This window comes from Chamaea fasciata, unplaced genomic scaffold, assembly GCF_029207755.1.
Source record: "Chamaea fasciata isolate MVZ Bird 193981 ecotype frontalis unplaced genomic scaffold, bChaFas1.0.hap1 SCAF_9, whole genome shotgun sequence".
In the NCBI taxonomy this organism is placed as follows: Eukaryota; Metazoa; Chordata; class Aves; order Passeriformes; family Sylviidae; genus Chamaea; species Chamaea fasciata.
Window position 1 is genome coordinate 24,078,374 of NW_027094094.1, and position 18,867 is coordinate 24,097,240.

General features: G+C 43.6%; 1 protein-coding gene across 1 annotated transcript; it reads left to right on the forward strand.

Moving 5' to 3' along the window:
• The first annotated feature begins 7,211 nt into the window (after positions 1-7,211).
• On the forward strand, positions 7,212-15,669 carry PPIF (peptidylprolyl isomerase F). Its single transcript, XM_066191522.1, has 6 exons — positions 7,212-7,500; positions 9,517-9,547; positions 10,393-10,481; positions 12,674-12,770; positions 13,487-13,562; positions 13,979-15,669. The coding sequence occupies exons 1-6, from the start codon at positions 7,312-7,314 to the stop codon at positions 14,112-14,114; spliced, it is 618 nt and encodes a 205-aa protein (XP_066047619.1). The 5' UTR covers positions 7,212-7,311; the 3' UTR covers positions 14,115-15,669.
• The last annotated feature ends 3,198 nt before the right edge of the window (positions 15,670-18,867 follow it).

The window sequence follows — 18,867 nt, forward strand, 5'->3', positions numbered from 1 at the left end:
ACAGTTGATGCTGGTGTCTCCTGTCCCATGTCCTGGCAGGGTGTTCTGTGTGTCATGCACTCTGCACGTGCTTCCAGAGAGCCACCTACACGAGTATCTGTCTGTGACTTCTCTGTTAATCCACATGCTAATCAATTGTTCAACAACTTCAGAACAAGCTTATTTCCCTGCATTTCTTCTCTGCTCTTACTCATCAGTATGGATCTCTGATTCATGTTACTTTGTTTGTGCACATTGTGTTCTGTTGCCATGCACTCGATCATGCTTTTTACAGGAGTACCATGTTGAAAACAATCAGAAACATGGAATGGGGACAGACCCCTCGTCTCTTTTCTGCTTGGACAATGGGGATGGGAGTCCTGTGCATAGAGCTGTTAGCTTTCATTTAAAGTAACCTAGTTAGTACATAAAACAGCTGTACAACTCTCACCTGATGTTCTATATGTAATTCTTTAATTTGTTATCATTCTGTGTTTCCCTTTAAAATTAAACGATGTGTTTTTACATTTGTGTACTAATCTTGTATTTGTATGTGTAATTAACCAGAACTCACTTCTCTTTTATCTGTTTAAATTCCACATCTGTACAAATCTTCCTGCATTACGAACATCTAGTCATGAACCTTTCTTTTTTACATTTTGAATTATTACCAATGTGTCACCTTATTACATTTTTCCACTTTGTGTCACAAAAATCCTACTGACTCTTATGTAGAATATTGCTCCTAATGTCTGTCATTGCATCAATGCACTATTCATATTTGTTCTGTCTAAAAAGAACACAAGATTTTTCTTATATAAGACAGACCACCAAAAGCTTCTGCTGAGATATCTTGTTTCCCTCAGTCTGCAGAATTTTCCAGGGGAATATCAAAGTGGCCCCCAAGGCACCAAATCAATGATGCAATTTTGTTTGTAAAGCAAGCAGAGAGCAATTAGGTCATAACCCGTGCAGGTGTTAGCACAGTGTGGCACAGCTGGGGACAGGTTGGTTTGCCTCATAGTTCATCCCCATTTCCAGATACTCCTTGCCTAGACCGTAATTGGTTTCCTACAATTTAAGTACCGCCTTCTGTTAAAATCCTTCCCTTTCATGGACTAGATGAGATAAGGCTCTTTCTCCTGTCTGTTGAGTATGTCTGCTTGGTCTGTCCAGTATCTTTCCCAATGCTGAAGTCACCGTACTTTTTGACTGATCTAGTTACACACAGCAAACAATGCTGTTATTTACCACTCCTAAATACATTGGCTTCTCTGCACCTTTTTGGCTCTATTAGACATCCTGAATAGATTGAGGATTATCAATTACGGTTTTCCCTTAGGTCAGAGTTATTTTTAATTGAATTTTATGGTTTAGACTTTCCAGTTTGTCCATGGCTGTTTCATGATGTTGGTGGTTTTAGATTTTGTCCAGAATGTTCTGGCACATTACTTTGTCACCTTGACTTTGTCACCAATATGAACACATTGATTATTTGTGAACACAGAGACAGGTTGCTAATTTTAAGAAATTTTAACTAGTTAAACACTGGAAAAAATCAAATATAATTTTTAGATATTTTGGTTTGTAAAAACAATTGAAATTCCCCATATTTATTTAATCAATGCTGGAGTTGAAGTTAGTGTGTTTTTAATGCATATTAAAATTTATTCAATTTTTTTTTACATTTCAAAATTATAATCAGTGCTCCCTTTCCTTACTTCTGTGTTTCAGAATGGATATTTTTAAGACATGGAAAATCAGTGAATTTTACCCATTTACCTGTCTGGTAAGCTTCCTAGTTTGAGACTGGCTGTACCACCCAGTTTATAAAGTCATTCAGAACATGTTCCTTCACAAGAACTCCTGGCAGTTTTCCTTTTCAAGTTATGAATGATGGTCTGTCTGGGAAGAAGCACGGCTTCCCTATTGCCCCTATTAAACTGATGGCAAAACGTGCAGAAGTGCCACTGAGTCAGAGAATTCCTTAACCCTTAGCTTCGAAATCATTCACCAAATGCTTCATTATCCAGAGATGATGTTCTTTGACTGTAAATGTGACACATGTTAATTTGCATCTGACAACTTGAGAGCTCAGCTGGTGGCACATTGTGTATTCAGGTGATGGTCACATGCAGTTATGTCATATAAGTACATCATAAGGTTCCATGCTAACTCATGCAGTACTGCTGCTGCGTGCTGAAAGTGAGCAATGCTTTCTGTAGGGAACTGGCAAAAAAGCAGAGAGGAATCTGAGATTCTGTGTGGTGAGGTTGCTTCCAGCAGAGTTGTTCATTGCAGAATAACTGGTAGAATTTTTCTAGACTTGTTATATCTGTAAAGCTTTTAATTTCTAGGTGATTCTTGTTCAAACTGATGTTATATGACCATTTTTAGCTTCCAACTAAAAAATATGTCCCAAAACTATGATTATTGTTAGAATTAGTTTAGGGCAGACAGGATAATTCATCTTGTACAAGGTACAAAGGCAGCTGTTAACTCAAAGATATGCTATATAAAATGTATATTATATCTATATTATGTATATAAATATAGATCTGAATTTTATATATATATATTTGCACACAAGACAAACTCAAGGAAAACCCAAGTCTTTACCAGACAGCCAATTAAAGGTCCAGTCTTACCTAACTCATACAAGATGAAGTATCATGACTAACCAAGTCTAAAAGTATTTCTGACACTATTCCCCAGTTACTTGTTCCTCAACGCAGAGGTGGTAAATTAACTGCACTGATCCCTGTAAATTTCGAGTTGTGTTCCAATTGAAATTTCTGTGGTTTTAAAGGTAGAAGGGCTCCTGTAACTCTTACTATTGTTTTTTTAAGTATGCAGTGCCTCTCCCACCCACAGGTGAACCACCTATCGAAGATTTTTGAGGCCACTGGGAGTAGTAGCTGCATTTTTCCTGGAATCTAAAACCAGGCATTTTTAAATGTCTTAAGTGCTTTGCCAGGCTGTTGTGATCTATCTGTTGGCAGCTGTTGCAGTGTATGACAAACTTCTGGGAAGCTGCAGTGCCCTGAGCACTGCACAGAGGCACTGTGACACATCAGCAGCAGGTTGCCATGCATTATGCAGGGAGATTGAATAATGAATTCTGGGCAAGCAATGTCACTCAGAAGTTCTGAAACGAAAATGCTAATCACAGCTGTAAAGAGCATGAGTGGATTGAGGTTTTTCTTGTATGACTATTTGTAGGTAATTAGTATGAAGTCATGTGGGGAAACTGCTCCTTTATGTACAGTGTGTGCTGGAGAGGAGGTTCACGTAGTGAGCTGAGTTACTACAAGTTCCTAAGAGGAAACCTGGAGCGGGGGAAATATTTATTAGCATTTTTCTTTTTATCCCTAAGTGTACCTATGTGGCTACTCTATGCCCTTTGAACTCTTGTACAGTTTAATTTCACACTGCAATCACTTAGTGTAATGGAAAAGTCTTTCACCATCTCCCCCACTCCAGTCCCCATTCATAAATAAATGCATATCACAGACGCAGATCACAGAGTTCCTTTCCAGCTCTTCACTCATCTTCTAGCTTAGTCTTGAAGAAAAAATTAGGCTGAGTCTTTTGAAGTGCAACACATTCAGGCTCTGCAGGTGGAGAGTGGGAATGCCCACTGCAAATTCCTGCTCTCCTCACTTAAAACCAAGCTGAGTACCTGTATGACTTCTTATTCTAACAGTCCTGATTAGCAGAGTCCTTGAGATAACCATGTCCCATATGTGCAAGGGTTCTTATAATGAATGTCAAAATCAGTACTGTGGGAATTCCCTGTATCACACTATCAAGTGATGTACCTTGATGGTAGATTGCTGCAGCCTGTATTTGAGTTTTCATTTGCATGGTCCAAGCACACAGCCCCATGAAGAGCATATCAAAATGGGACAGACCATTCTGAGTTCCGTGTAGTTGCATTCTTGCAGTTGGGTAGATTGCAAAATGCAGTCTTACCACATCTGCCAACAGCATCAATCCAAGATGAACAACCTACATTCCTGTATCACAAATGAGTAGGCATGCAGTTGGACACTTAGAATAGGAATGCATATCACTTTTATTAGTCCACTGTCTGCTGGGGTAACACCCTTTCAAGACCCTTGAAATCAAAATTCCCAAATTCTAGGTCACATTTCAAGCATTTATTCCTTCTGTTTCTTTGGAAGGGCCACTTGACTGCTCTTCTTGTTTCCTGGCTGTCTTGGCACAGTGGCGGTAATATTTAATCAGTTACTGAATAGTAGTTATGAAGACTTTTAAGTTCTTTTTCCTGTGCAGAAATTTCTCTTCTACAATATAAGAAGGGTCCTTTAGTAGGTAGTTTTTAAAATTATCTATTTATAAACTTAGTTCAAAAGGGCCCTCCTTGTTTATCCATCTCTAACTTCTGTGTAATTTAGGGGGAAAGGAGAGAGGATGATGAAATCTGTAAGGACAGGTACCCATATCCATGATAGCTCTGCTGAGGCACCTCTTTTGACTTTTGTCTGCACCTGTGCTCTGTTGCCTATCTAGTTTAGTGTGGGGTACACTCATTTTCCAGCTCAATGTACTTATCTTCCTGCCACAAATTGCAGGGTGTCAATGAACATGTCTACAAATGGATGTGTTCAAAGCTCCCCTAAAATCCTATCAGCTTGCTGAGCTAGCTCTAAGCCTCATTGGGCAGTGATATAGTGGCCTTTGACAGTTTTTGGAGACCTTTTTCTGTCCTTCTTGGAAAGTGACCTCTGTAATTCACAAGATCCTAGTCAAGCTGTCTGCATGAGCTGTAATTCATCTGACTCTGCAGGAGTAGACCATAACAAGTGATTTAGGAGCTCTGTTGCATAAACCTAGAGATAATAATTCAGTCCATATTCTCAAATAAAAAAAAAAAAATCACTGCTGTTTTGTCTTCTCACCATGGCCTGCAAATGAGGAAAACTGCATTGTTTGCTCTACCAAAGATGTCTGTGAACTCTTCTGAGCAAAATAGTTCAAAGCTGTTTCACCTGTGTTTCCTAAATGTGAAACAAGATGGTATTTTCTTTTGCTCGTTTTTTGTCTTGTTTATTAAATAATAAATCCTTCAGGGCCAGGACTGTCTGTTGTTATAAGTATAAAGAGACCATCTAATTTTGATTTGAGCTTCTAGTGGCTACTGCAATTAAAACATTATCAAAAAGGAGTATGAGGTTTTTTGTGGTCTCTAGAAAATTGGTTGATTATTAGATTAAAAGAAGTCAAAATTTACCAAAAATGGACTTGAAGCTGAGAAGATATGACAAGCTAGGTAGAAGTGCTGATTTAGCTCTTATTTTTTTAAAAAAATCACGTTTAGATTATTGGTAAAGAAATAGAAAATACCAGCATGGCACTATATGCACAAAGTCATTGTTCATCCTTATCTTGAATGCTGTGCAAAGATCCTCTTATCCCAAAAATCTGTAAAAGTGGAACAGCTCGGAGAAGGATATTAAAGATGATCCAAAGACATAGAAGAGCTTTGTTATAAATAATCATTGAGTTGGCTGTGACTCTTCAGTCTTGAAATGAGAGAAGAGCTGTAGGTCTGCATGACAAAGATAGATACCAAACAATTTGTCTCCTCCAGCACAAGAAGTAAGGCACGTTGATGGAGGCAATTGGAGCAATACTGAAACGGATTCTTGATGCTCTGGGCAGCATGCCTGTGGAAGGGCAGCTTCCAGTCCATCACCAAGGAAGCTGCTGATTTAAAACCGGTCCAATAAGTGGATGAATACAGGGAGGAACAAAAACCAAAAAAAGATGGCTACATTCCAAAGTCGCTCAGGAAGTTCTCTGGAGTGAAAGCATAGCAGGTTGGAAGCATACTGGTCTATTATACACCCCTCCCCCATTTTCACTTCTCCTTAGGCATTTCTTCAAGCCTTCAGGACAAGATGGACTTTTTGGCATAGCTTTACATGGTCGTGTAGTTACAGAGCATGGTGCCTGCTATAGTCATCCCTACAGAATCAGCAGTTAAGGGTCTCTCTGGAGTGTGTACCTGAAAAATGGTGTTCATCCAGGATTTCTCAATTGTTTGTAATTGCATATTATAATTCTGCCCTGATCTTTGTGGTCATGGCAGTATCTGGATTGACAGTTTTCTGTTCATTCAGTGAATGTCACTGATGAAGGCTCTTTTAGCTGCTTCACACAAAGAACTTAAGTAGGATGTAAAGTTCACTATTCCTCACATAGGGGCTGTCTTTGTATGATTCTGTTATACTGTATTACATGGTTGCATTACTGTAACCTTTGTTAGAATAACTATAATACAAGAAATGTGAAAACTATTAGAATCACGCTTGATTTTTTAAAGACATCTTATGGCATTAAGAATTTGAGTAACTTTTGTAAGTATGGAATCAGGATGGAAACTGGAGAACTCAAAGTAATATCTAAATATGACATATGTACGAAGTACTTTCATCTACGTTGCTACGTGTTGTCATTTTCATATAAAACACGAACGATGTCTCACTATATTAAACCTGGACTGCTGATACTCTTTTTTGTAATCCCTCGGGCAGGTTTGGGCTCTGGAGCGATGCTGAGGGCACGGCCAGGGGCTGCCCGTGTTGCGGGGTGACTCAGGCACACCCGCCCGTTTCCAGACGCGTCAGTGCCGAAACTCCCGTGTCTCCCCTGATCCCAATTATCCCGCTGATCCCAATTATCCCGCACCTGTGACAGCTGCGCCGCCGCCTTCCCCGCCAAGATGCATTCCTGGGGCGTTGTGTGGAATGATGAAATTTTAGAAACTTCCCCGTCTCTCTTGGTCCCTGGAGTAAAGGGGCTGTGAGGAAACGTGCAAAACCCCCTGTAAAACCCCACACGCAAACGGACAAACGACCCCACCCCCCGCAACAATCGCTGTGCAGTGCTGGCGGGGAGGGGCAGCACTGAGGGCAGCCGCGGAGGGCACGTCCCGCTGCCGGGGGGAGCCCGGGCTGGCCGCGGCGCTGGCCGCCCCCTCCCCGCCTTCAGCCCGCTCCGCCCCGCCTGGGCAGCGCGTTCAGCCCGCTCCGCCCCGCCTGGGCAGCGCGTTCAGCCCGCTCGGCGCCTCCCGGGCCCCGCGTTCAGCCCGCTCGGCAGCCGCACGGCGCCTCAGCCCGCGCCGCCCCGGCCGCCATCTCGCCCTGCGCTGCTGCTGCTGCTGCCGCCGCCGCCAGCGGGCGCTGCGGCGCCGCGGCGGAGCCCATAAAGGCCGCGGGGCAGCGGCGGCGCGTCCTTGCGTCTGTCCGCGTGTCTGTCCGTGTGTCCGTGACTGTCGCAGCGCCCGCTCTGCCCGTCCGCGGGATGCTGGCGCTCAGCGCCGCCCGCCGCCTGCTTCGCCCGCCCGGGGACCTGCTGCCGCCGCCGGGGCTCGCCTGCATGTGGGCGGCCGGTGCCCGCGGCTGCAGCGGGGCCGGCGCCGGCTCGCAGAACCCCGTGGTGTACTTGGACGTGGGCGCCGACAACCAGCCGCTGGGACGCGTCGTGCTGGAGGTAGGGGCGCGGGGGCTGCGGGCAGCTCGCCCGGCGCGGGGCCCAGGGGACGGTGCTGCCGAGCCGAGGGCGGCCTGGCCCCGGGCATGGCGGCCGGGGAGCGGGCAAGGTCAGGGCGGGCGGGCAGCGCCGGCTCCAGGGCCCGCAGCGAGGGCACACACGCCCGGGTGCGAGAGGACGGTGGTACGGCCCCTCCAGGAGGGGCGGGCAGGGCTCAGAGCGGGGCTGGAGCGGGCACTGCTCTCGCTGAGCCGCGGGAGCGCCTACCTGTGCCGACGGCCGGTCCCTAAAGCCATCCCACGGGCCGGCCGGGAGGGAGGGCTGAGTCCTGGTGTGGCCGGGACCCTTGAAGGAAGGTCACTTACATAGTGTGTGAGCAGAAATACTGAAAAAGAATAAACTTACTGCTATCGCGTACCGCTGAGAGGGCGAGCGGTGTCCGGCCGCACTGGGGTCCCTCCCCTGCCCGCCGGGGCTGCCGCCCTGAGGACAGCCGGCCCGTGGTGCCCGTCACCCGCGCCTCCGCCTTCGTCCCGTGTCTCGCTGGGCGCTCCGTGTGTGATCCCTTTGAATCCCGAGGGTGTCAGTTCCCTGAGGCGCTGCCTCCTCACGGGCCCCCCGTTCCTCGTGCAGCGAAGGCAGCACGCTGCTGGGACGGCAGCAGGCTCGAGAGCCGGGTACCAGCTGGCTCCAGCCTTAGGAATCCCGTCTCTGAAATACTCGGCCATGTAAAGAAGGTCTGAGGAGGAAAACTTCTGTAGTCTCCGTTCTTAAAAAAAAGGCGCCGTGAGCACCGGTGTACCACGTTGTGTACATGCGACCTTAGGGCCGGCATGTGCCTCAGATAGAGCGTTTTTTATAGGAAAAAGTGAGGGCTGTGCTCCAGAACCACGCACTGGAGAGGGAATGAAGCTTTTAGGAATGCTGCCTGCTGAAGGAAGTCAGTGTGGCCTTCTGCCTCCAGCACCCACCTTGGGTCTGTATGTGTGGAATTTTTTTTAAATGTCGTTCATAAGAGTTCTCTCTAAAAGAGGTTCCTTTGAGGCTAGAGCCCAGTATACATTTATTTGTTTACTTATCTATTTTTTAATTGAAAGTGTTAGCATGTGAATCAATTGGACTTTTCCAGCTCTTGTGCTCTCAGGAGGTAGCATTTCAGGGAGTCATAGGTAAAAATATTACTCTTCAAGTTCCTTCTTCATTAATGAAAAATCTGGATGGTATTATAAAAAGTTAGCACTAATGTTCCTGTATTTCTTGGGGTAGCATTTAATTTCTGCACTAAAGTTTTTAGTGTGCCCAGTTTACAGAAAATCTTAATGCGTTGCAGCATCACCTTGAATCTTTGGCTAGGCTGTGGTCATCTTCAGTTGCAAATTATAAGCATCTGAGAAGACATTAAATTCTTGCTGCAGCTGTGCTGTTTCAAGGTATCTGCTGCTGGTCACTGTCAGGATGTCCAGCTAGGTAAAACTTCGGTCTGGCTGGTATGGCCACTTTTATGTCCTTTTTTTAGATTAATAAAAAGATGTATATTAATCAAAATCAGAAGTTTTCATTGATTGCAAATGTGTATGTAACATCATAAGTTGTTTTCAATATAGAGTTTCTGCTCTTCTGTTTCCTTTGCCTTTTGTGTTGTTTTCAACAGCTGGTTCTATGGGGGGGCTGGGGGAGGACTTTGGACTCTCTCTAGTTGTATTCAAACTCTGATCCATAGTGAAGATTCTTCTTAGTTACTGCTCAGTTATGGATTGATCAATGAAATCATTAGACACTGCCCAAGTGGCTCTTCATTAACTGGATAAAAGTTGCATTGAGGGGATATTTTTTGTTGCTGGCCAAATGCTTGGAGAGTTTTGAGGTTATTCATGGAATTTTGGATGGCTTGTGATTTCAGATAACTCACCACTTTGGGAAGAGGGTTCAGTTGTAGCAGTCTCCCATGTAAATGTTTTTCTGTGTACATTTGAAAAGGCTGACTTATGAATTTGTCTGTTTATTTTTCTTTAACAGCTGAAAGCTGACGTGGTCCCAAAGACAGCAGGTGAGGCAGCATCTTCAGAGTTTCATAGTTAAATACTTAAGTTGTAGATGGTGGTTTGCAGGAATGAAAAGGTTCTTTTACCCTTTACAACTAGTTTTTCATGTTCCATCCCCATTTGTTATATGGAGAAATATGACAGGAAGTGTTAGTGAGGAGGTGGAGTTTATTATTTTTCCAAATAGTTTCATTTTGCAATTTGCACCAAGATAGTACAGTTCATATACTGGGTTAACAGTGATGAATAAGTATGTTTAAAACCACACTACCTGGCATTAAAATCAAACCCCAGAGCAGACAGGGAAGGGCAAATCAAAGAGATGGTCTTTCTCAGAGTTTTCAAAGAGTATGTGGGGTTTTATTTTACAGGTCACTAGCTGATGAGTGCATTCATTTTAGAAAGTTCTTGTGGTTTATCATTTGTTTCCTTCCTCATCTGAAGCTGAAAAAAACCTTGTACTTCTTATTTCCTACTAGACAAATAACCTTTAAAAAAATACATAATCCTCCCAACTGCTATAAAGAACAAAGGCATAAAAGTCAGAAAAGGAAACCTGTGACTGCAGGCAAAGGTGGGAGAAGTCAGGGAATTGGAGTCACAGAAAAATGAAAGGGAGATGAGATGGAAAAGGCTTATGTTTGTACCCCATCCTGAGGCTAAATAAGCTTTGTTTTCTTGGCTTTATAACAGAGGGTTTTTAAAGTATGGAAATAACTAATAGATTGATAATAATTTAAAGATACAAGAAAGTTTCTGAAGTGTATAATCTTGGGACATGGTTATTCTAGTTGTGCTTGTATTGCCACATATGATGTAGAATGTAATACTTTATGCTTTGTTTCCACAGAAAACTTTAGAGCTCTTTGTACTGGTGAGAAAGGATTTGGGTATAAAGGATCCACTTTTCACAGAGTGATTCCTTCATTTATGTGCCAGGTAATGTTGTTTTGGTTTTTTTGTTTGGTTGGGTTTTTTTGTTTTGTTTTGTTTTTTTAATGTTGTTATTGAATTGGTTTTTATATTATTTACATATTTGTAGAAACAGACTAGTAGTAACATTTGAAATGTCTCTGCTCTAACCTTTGCTAACAAAACAACAAAGAAGTGACTGCATGACTTGCATTTTCGACCTTTTTGCAGTGGCTGTTGCTTAGCTCACCTTTTGTACAAATAAATGTAAATTATAGTCAAAAAAAGCCTGAAGCTTTCTGCCGTAGGATAGCAGTGTACTTTAGTGTGGGGCAGAGTTGACAAAATGGCACTTGCTTGGGAGAAGCAGTTGTGGGTAGAATGACAATCACCCTACTGTTCTAAGGGAGCTAAGCAAACAACATGTATGTTCCTTATTCCCAGTAGAATAATCTGTTTACAATAGGCAGTGTGTCTTAGAATTTTTTTTTTATGTCTCTGTAATACAGAGGGGATGAGGAAACCAAAAGGGTTAGTTGGGGTTGATTTTTGGGTTGGTAACACCTGAGATGGATTTTGTTTTTGTTTAAAGAACAGGTCTTTTTAAATTCTGGGTAAGAGCCCATGCTTATCAGCATTTTTTTTCTTAAACAGCAGCAACTAAAATGGCAACAAACCTTTTTGAAAGCCTCTTTTTCTACTGTGCCTGGCAGATGAGCAAAACAGAGCTGCTGTAGTTCACTGGAGTCCTGGTGGTCCTCTCTTACGTTAAAAAGGATTGTATTTCAACAACATTGCACTGTTACATGGCTTTGTAAAAAAATCTAAGAAAATTTTAAGAAAGTTTGAAGGTTTTAAGTAAGCATGCTTTATGTGTTAACTGATGACTGATGGTCTCCCATCCTCAATTATTTTTTTAAGCAAAAAACACATCTGTTGGAACAAAAAGCCCTAGTTGCATGACCTATTTCTAAGAAGAAAAAAGGGGACAGGTGTGCTGTAAAGGACCTATTTTTCTGCCTTTCGAATGTAAACTAAGGTTTTGTGATACTGACAGAGGGATAGAGTTTAAAAGTCTTTGTGGGATCAGAAATACATAAATATAAAAAAAAAATACAAACGCTACTTTGAATTCTGTCACGACTTTGTGAAATTCTGCGTAGGTCTGTTCTGGTTGCCTGCTCTGCTTTGTCTCCCCAGATGGACCGGAAATCAGGATAGTAAATGGTTGATTCTGTGGTATGGTGAGATAATGAATTGATGTTTAGAATTACTCAGAGGTCATTGCTGAAGTGGAAATACTGTCACAGGTTTCAGCAATTTTCAAGTGAGAGAAGACAGCAGTGACTTCTGCACTTGTTGAGATGGATTGTTAATGTGATTCAGGCAGTTGGTATGGCCTAATTGAAGGCCATCATATCCGGGATTCGGCAATTCCATGTCTCCGCATGACATGCAGCACATAGTTCTGGGACTGCGTAGGAGTTACCTGTGGGAGATTACTCAGGGTGACAAGGGGAAGCTGAAGGTCACATGCCGGACCTGTTGGGTATGAGCTCTCTCCAGCACTGGTGGTGTCACTCCTGCAGAGGAGATGGCATGTGCTGGGAGCAGTGGTTTGGAGCCACTTGCGCGAGTCACCGTGGCTGCGTTTTTTGTTTGAACTGGTTTTTTGTGTTCAACCTGGTCACATCTCTTCTGGCAAGCAGCATGGAGTCAGCTAACATAAGCTTAACACAGCTCTGGTGTAACACAACGAAACCTAGAAATAGGGAAAGGGTAGTAATTGGGATCCTGACAAGTGTTTATGCCTTTTGGAAGAAAGGAGAGGGAAAAAGGAGTTGGGAGGTCTTGTCTGTGGTAATGAACATAGGTGATTTGGTTTTGAGGCCTTTGAGATGATTCTTAAAATTACTGCTGTTTGTTGCATCACGTTTGGGAGAAAGGCTGGTAACACAGAGAGATGGTTGTTGGAGTTATGGATGACAGTTGGAGAATATCAGCAATATCTGGAGCAGAAATCTACTTTTAGACTGACTGTACCTTCATCTAGTCACGTGGTTCTAAATTGAGTGGCCATGCTCCTCCTTAACCTGAAGAAAATTTGTTGATGTTGTCACTTATAAATTAGAGCAAGTGTGTGTATTTGCAATAGCGTCACTTTTTGATATGAAATAGGCCATGTGTGCTGCTAGAGCTAATATTTGTTTCTGTTTCAGGGTGGTGACTTTACAAATCATAATGGAACTGGTGGAAAATCCATTTATGGCAGTAGATTTCCAGATGAAAATTTCATACTTAAGCATGTAGGACCTGGTAAATAAACCTGTTCTTTTTACCTTCTGATGACTATAACCTATAATGAAGCATTGTTTATGAAGATGTATATTTTTAAAAAATAAGGGTTTTTAGATTTGCAGGTCGCTTGGTAATTACAGAAGTATCAAATTTAACAATGTGTTGTCCCTGGCGTATGCTTATTTTTATGGACTGCTCTACAAATATATGTCAGCTCATAAGGGGCTTAGAAATTCTCCAGAGGTGAAATTACTGCTTTCATAAGTCATAGACTTCAATTTTTACTTGGAAGATAACTGCAGAAGTAAAACAAAACGATCTGGGATTTCTTATTTAGTAGGTAACATAGGTATGTCCTTTTAAGCTCAAATTAAAGCCAGAAAAAGCAAAGGCCATGCAGAAGAGTATCTGATTGAAGTCTCTGGTCTTTTTTGCATTGTTACTTCCTTATCCCAGGAGACTGCTGCTGTTGAACCAGAGGAGAGGTTAGCTGGTGTTAATTGCGTTCAGGGTGTGTACAGCTAATTACATTACTAACGCTGTTGCTCTGGAACCGAGGGAGGCTGGGCAGGAGGGAATAATCCGAGGCAAAAAGTTGACATTAGAAATTATTTTGGGATACTGTGAGGCCATCACGTCTTCTGTTAATCTTTAGTCTAAATGTGCAGAGGAAAATTGTCTTTTGTGCTGCAGACTTGTTACACCAGTCTAACAAGCTGCTGCTGCCGTTCCAGGTGTTCTTTCAATGGCTAATGCAGGACCCAACACAAATGGATCCCAGTTCTTCATTTGCACTGCAAAAACTGACTGGTAGGTTCTCAGCCCTGCAGATTAACCTCATTAATTGGTGCCTGAATCTGGAGGGTCTGGGGTTTTCTTGGGGGTATTTTTGTGTTGCTTGTGGGTTGATTTGTTTGTTTGTTTAATTGGCTGGTTCTTTGTTTTTATTTTTGTTTTTTGTTGTAACTTCCAAATTACTTGATTCCAATGGCAAATAAATTTGGTTTGTTACTTGAGGGAGGAAAGGCCATGGCAGCAACAAGGCTGCTATCCCTCACAATGTTTTTGGGGTCCAGTGCTAAAGTCATGTTGTAAAGCTTCATGTCACTTGAAGGGCAATTGTGCCTTTGCCATAGAGTTGGTCAGGAGGTGAGAGCTATGAAGATCTGCTAACGCTGTCTTTATGTTGTTCTAAATAAAACTGCCTTTGTGTATTTGTGTTACAGGCTAGATGGAAAGCACGTTGTTTTTGGGCATGTAAAGGAAGGAATGGATGTAGTGAAAAAGATCGAGAGCTTTGGTTCCAAGAGCGGAAAGCCCTCCAAAAAGATTGTCATTACTGACTGTGGCCAGCTGTCCTAACCTTTTGGCCTAGCCTTCATGACAACTTGGATGCTGTGAAACATGAATCATAAAAACACCCACAAACATTTCTTATCTCACGAGTAGCACCTACGGAACCATGTTTTATATTTAACTTGGTCCAACTTTTATACTTACATTGAATAATGTTGATTAAGATAATAACTGAAGCACGTTGTAACTGCACCACCTGGTAGAGTCACACTGGTTTGGTAGAGTCCCCTTGTGTTTTGCAAGAAGTATTGAAGTCATCCAGGGTGTACCTGACTGTAGTGTTGATACTGTCCTTAGTATTTGGATGTTTCAGGTTTTAGAATGGGTGGTGGAGTTGACAGCTGGGGTTCTGCAGTTGGGGGTTATGTATAAATTGAGAAATGCTGTGTTTTCTTTGGTGCTAATAAGTGCTTATTTTGTTGTTCGTCTCATCATTTTAAAGCAATACTACCGACCAGTACAACAACAGTGACATTTTCTTTGTGTCTCAGTTAAATTTTATCCAATAGATTTAATGAGCAACTGTGTATTTCTTAAAAATTAATTCTGGTTTAGTATTTCTTATAGTCTCAGACTACTCTTTAAAAGTAAACTCTACCTTCCCTGCTTCAGTGGAGTAAATTGACTTTTGGGTTAAGTAAATTGCTTTAGGTTGAGTTAGGCTACTACTGAAGCTCTACCTGGCAATAAGACCTCACCTCAGTCCAGCCAAAGGATCTCAGGACTTTTTTTTATTATGGAACTGTGAACTTTATGCTTCTGCTCTGAGATCTGGTTCTGTGAGGAATACAGCTCAGTTCTCAATATATGGCCTATTTTTGTACTTTGAAAATATCATAAGTATAGTGAGCTTGCTTGAGTGAGAAATAGGTTTGACTGCCTTTTTGTCATGTTGATCCTGCGAAGTCAGCCCAACTTGGATATTACTTGGATTATGATTTCTTCTTACGCATCATCATCAATATCATCAGTCAAAATTGGTCACCACAGGATTGCAAGGCCCAGTCAGTGCAGCAAAATCTTTATTTTTGGGGTTTATGCATGAGAAGGAAAGAATTCAGCTGATCAGCTAAGGACATTTCATTTGTATAAAGCAGGATGTATGTTCTATGTGGCGTGCTTGAGCAGCAACTAGTGTTGGAACCTCACACCATTGCCTTTGGAATCATGAAGGCTGTAAAGTACCAATGATTGTGGGGAAAAAGCATATGATTGTTTTGTGCAATAATCTTGTTACTGAAGAGAAAAAATGTGATGGCTTTCTTCAAATGTGAATTTATTTTCATTGCAGGATGATAATTTGTGGGTTTAAAACTATTTTGTATTGGATATTTTTGTACTGAGGGCTGCACTTGTTAGTGCAAGGTAGTATATAGAATGTAATTTTGCGAAAAATGGAATTGAAAAGCTTTTTATTCTTTCCACTGTAGCTGCCTAATCTCTGTAGTATTTTTTTAAATATTAAATTGTGATGGTTTGGTTTATTTCACTTGGATACAATAATGATTTTTTCTGCATTCTCTTAATTTGTATATGCAAATTATTAAATGCACTTCTGCCACTAAAAAAAAAAAAATAGTCTGTTCCTTTCTTGAAAGCAGGAATATGAGAAGCTGAAACCTCTTGGGCTTACCTGGGTTGTTCTATGCTGTTGACTTTGTGATGGGTCTGACCTGCTGGTATTGAGAAGCCGTGGTATCATTCAGGTACAGCCGGCAAGAGAGGGGGTGATGGTGCATTGCTTTGCAGTATCTGCCCTACCTGGGCACAGCCCTCCGTGTCCCGCTCCGTCCCTGCCCAGTTCGGTGCCAGCGCTCGGTGTCCCTCTTTGTCCGGCCCGGTGCCAGCGCTCGGTGTCCGCGCCCCGCTGCCCGCCAGGTGGCGCCCGGCGCCCGCGGCAGTGGCGGGCCCGGCCCGGCCCGGCCCGAGGGGCCGCGGGGCAGCGGCCGGGTGGGCGCCCGCGGCCTCCCCGCGCCGCCCGGGTGCCCTCAGCTCCCTTCCCGCCTTCCTGAGGCCCCCAGCGCTGCCGCTGTGTGTCCTGCACCCGCTGTCCCTGGGGGGCTGCTTCAGCTCCCGCGGGATGAGAAGACGAATGAATAAAGTAGTGCCTTTCCCCAATCGCAGCTGCACTTTGCCATGAGCAGTGGCTTACTGAGGTGTGATGGAAGATATTGGAGCTGCGTATATTGTCCAGAACAGGTTTTTTGGGAACTAGCGTTTAGAAATCCTGCATAACTCCAACAGGTCGCAGAAGAGACAGGTACTTACATGGAACTCTGAGAAAAGCTGAGGGATGGCAGGTGTGCTACTGCCGTTTTTCACCTGGATGTTTAGAATGAAGGTTTGTACACTGGCAGAGAGGTTGGCACATCCAGACTGCCTCTGGAATGAGGCTGCGGCACTCCAGGAAACGAGCCTGCCGAGAGCTTCACGTGGCTGTCACTGATGTGCTTCCAGATGCAACACAAGTAAGAAAGCACACCCTTAGGTAAAGTGCAAGTAAATATACACAGAAAAAAATGAGTTTATATTTCAGAGTTGTTTCAACAAACTTACAAATGTTTTTGTTTAGTCTCATGTTTTAATTATTTGTCCCAGACCTTCTGCTTACATAAATTGCTTTCTTTAGTGCTAGACTGAGGCTATGTCTCTTTGTTTATAAAGTTTAAATGCTTTGAAGTCAAGACATTTGAGTTACAAAGTGTTGTTCTCTTTTGTAATGCTGTATACTCTGCTGGTAGTAATATATCAACAATCAGAACCTCAAAGAAGTGAATTACTGAGAGTACGGATCATTTTACGTGACATTTCAAGGCCAATCTGCATGTCCTGCTGCTCGCTGAGAAATTGTAGTTGGACAAGCACATTCTACAGAATTTAGAAGTAACCAGGCTAAAAAGCCATTGACCTTCAAGTGAAAAACTTTCAATCTTGAACTGCAGATTTCTTAATTGGCTGTGACTGTTAAAAACATTGTATGGACCAGCTGGTCACAGGTGAATTTTTGCTCTGGATCTTCACAGCCCATAACATCAATTTGTTGCACTATTAAACTGAACGCTGAACCTTGGCAGCAATTGGCCTGAGCCTTGACATTCCTTCTCCAGTATCAGCTCTGATTTTTCCAGTACAGCTCTGGATATGCCTTTTCCTTGCTCTCCTGCCTCCATGTGGTCCCTACATCTGTCGTGGGGCACTGTGGGCACCCATAGCCTGCAGCCTGCGTTAGCTGTGGGTGAGCTGCCAGACGTGGGAGAGAAAAGAGCCGCAGCATTGGGAAGGCACAAGTGCCTCTCCCGTGTAACTTCTTCCCCTTGCCCTGCCTGAGGTCTGGGAGCCCCACATCAGGGCTGTGCCGTACCCTGCCATGTCTCAGGCTGGCTGAACCCCTGCCTCACTCCCCAGTTCTTCATTTCCATCCTCGTGAGAGGGGATTGAGAACACTTTGCTTCTTGTGAGCAAAACTGGTTTCCCACCAGCAGCCAGCCGGGTGAGGGCAGACAGAGGCCCATGGATATCAGCAGTGTTTTTTTCTTCTCTCCAAATACTCCAAGAGAAGGAGCTCCAGCTCCAGCACAGGTCACTCACGGTGAGAGGAAGGCTTGGGGGAGCTGTAGGATAGAAGGCTGCTCCTGGAGAGGCAGGTGGTTCACTGCTTTGGGAGGCAAATGGGAACAAAGTTGTGCTTTTTTCACTTTTGTCAGTGCTCAGGCCAAGGGTGTCAGGAACTGGTGTGGCTGTGACTTGAGAGCCGTGGGGTGCAGGAGGAGTTTCACTGTGAGCTGTAAATGGTGGAGGAGGAAGAGAGGTAACTGAGGTAGGAGAGGGAGCTGGTGTTGTTACAGGGGATCTGAATGAGGACAAACTTGTTTGGCTGCAGATGCCATGTCTAAATGAGAAAGATTTGAGGGGCCCTGCTGCAGAAGGCTGTCAGTATCTGTTGCTTGCTCTGTCACTGGTAGAGATGCCCTGCAGCATATCTAGAAATAAAATTTCTGGTGGTTTTGGCTTGAGTTCAGTGCAGTCTTATCAGGGGATAATGCTGACTCCGAAGTGTTTGTTATTTATTAGCTGGTTAAGTGAACAAACCCCTAAAATTCAATCATAGCTGGGATTGATAGAGTTTGAGAAGAATGGAAGACTAACTTAGTCAGCAGCACACTCATCGTCTCTCAGGAATTCAGACCCCAAAGGCCCTGGGAAAAAGCAGTATAAATGAGCAGGTAACTGAACTTCGGGCTCTAAAAGTGCCGCTCCAGTCTACCTGTCCCCCCTGAGAGGGCAGTTCTTCCTCTGGATTGGTAGCACTCCATGCACTTTCCTTGGTGTTAGTTTGTGTTCATTATTCATACATGTGTATATTTTTAGGGGGGGATTAAAGCTCAGGTTGTGTGTAAATGTCAGCTCCCTTCCAGCAGCCCTTGCTGTGAGTGCTTTGGTGTGTGTGTGTTTCAGCAGAGCACCTGTTTAACCACAGGGCTCCAAGAGGGCTTCTCCAGGTGTCCTCCCCATCCTTGCAAAGCACAGCCACTGCCCCTGTGGGGGAGCAGGTGTGGGGTGAGGGGACAGGCACAGTGACCTCCCTGTGCAGGTGCCAGCAGGGCATTGCTGGCATCCACTCTGGCACATGCTGGAGAGAAACCCTCCTTCATCTGGTGGGAGGGAGCAATGGCTTCATGGCTCTCTTTGTTTCTTATTTATTAGAAAGCCACATTTCTTTTCACGACAACATCCTGGCCCGGCAGGTCTGAGGGGTGCA

Bases quoted from the DNA above. Each gene is read 5' to 3' on its own strand.
- PPIF (XM_066191522.1), top strand. From the start codon at position 7,312: ATGCTGGCGCTCAGCGCCGCCCGCCGCCTGCTTCGCCCGCCCGGGGAC. The intron at 10,482-12,673 runs GTAATGTTGTTT...TTTCTGTTTCAG, and splicing joins TTCCTTCATTTATGTGCCAG to GGTGGTGACTTTACAAATCA. The intron at 13,563-13,978 runs GTAGGTTCTCAG...TTTGTGTTACAG, and splicing joins TGCACTGCAAAAACTGACTG to GCTAGATGGAAAGCACGTTG.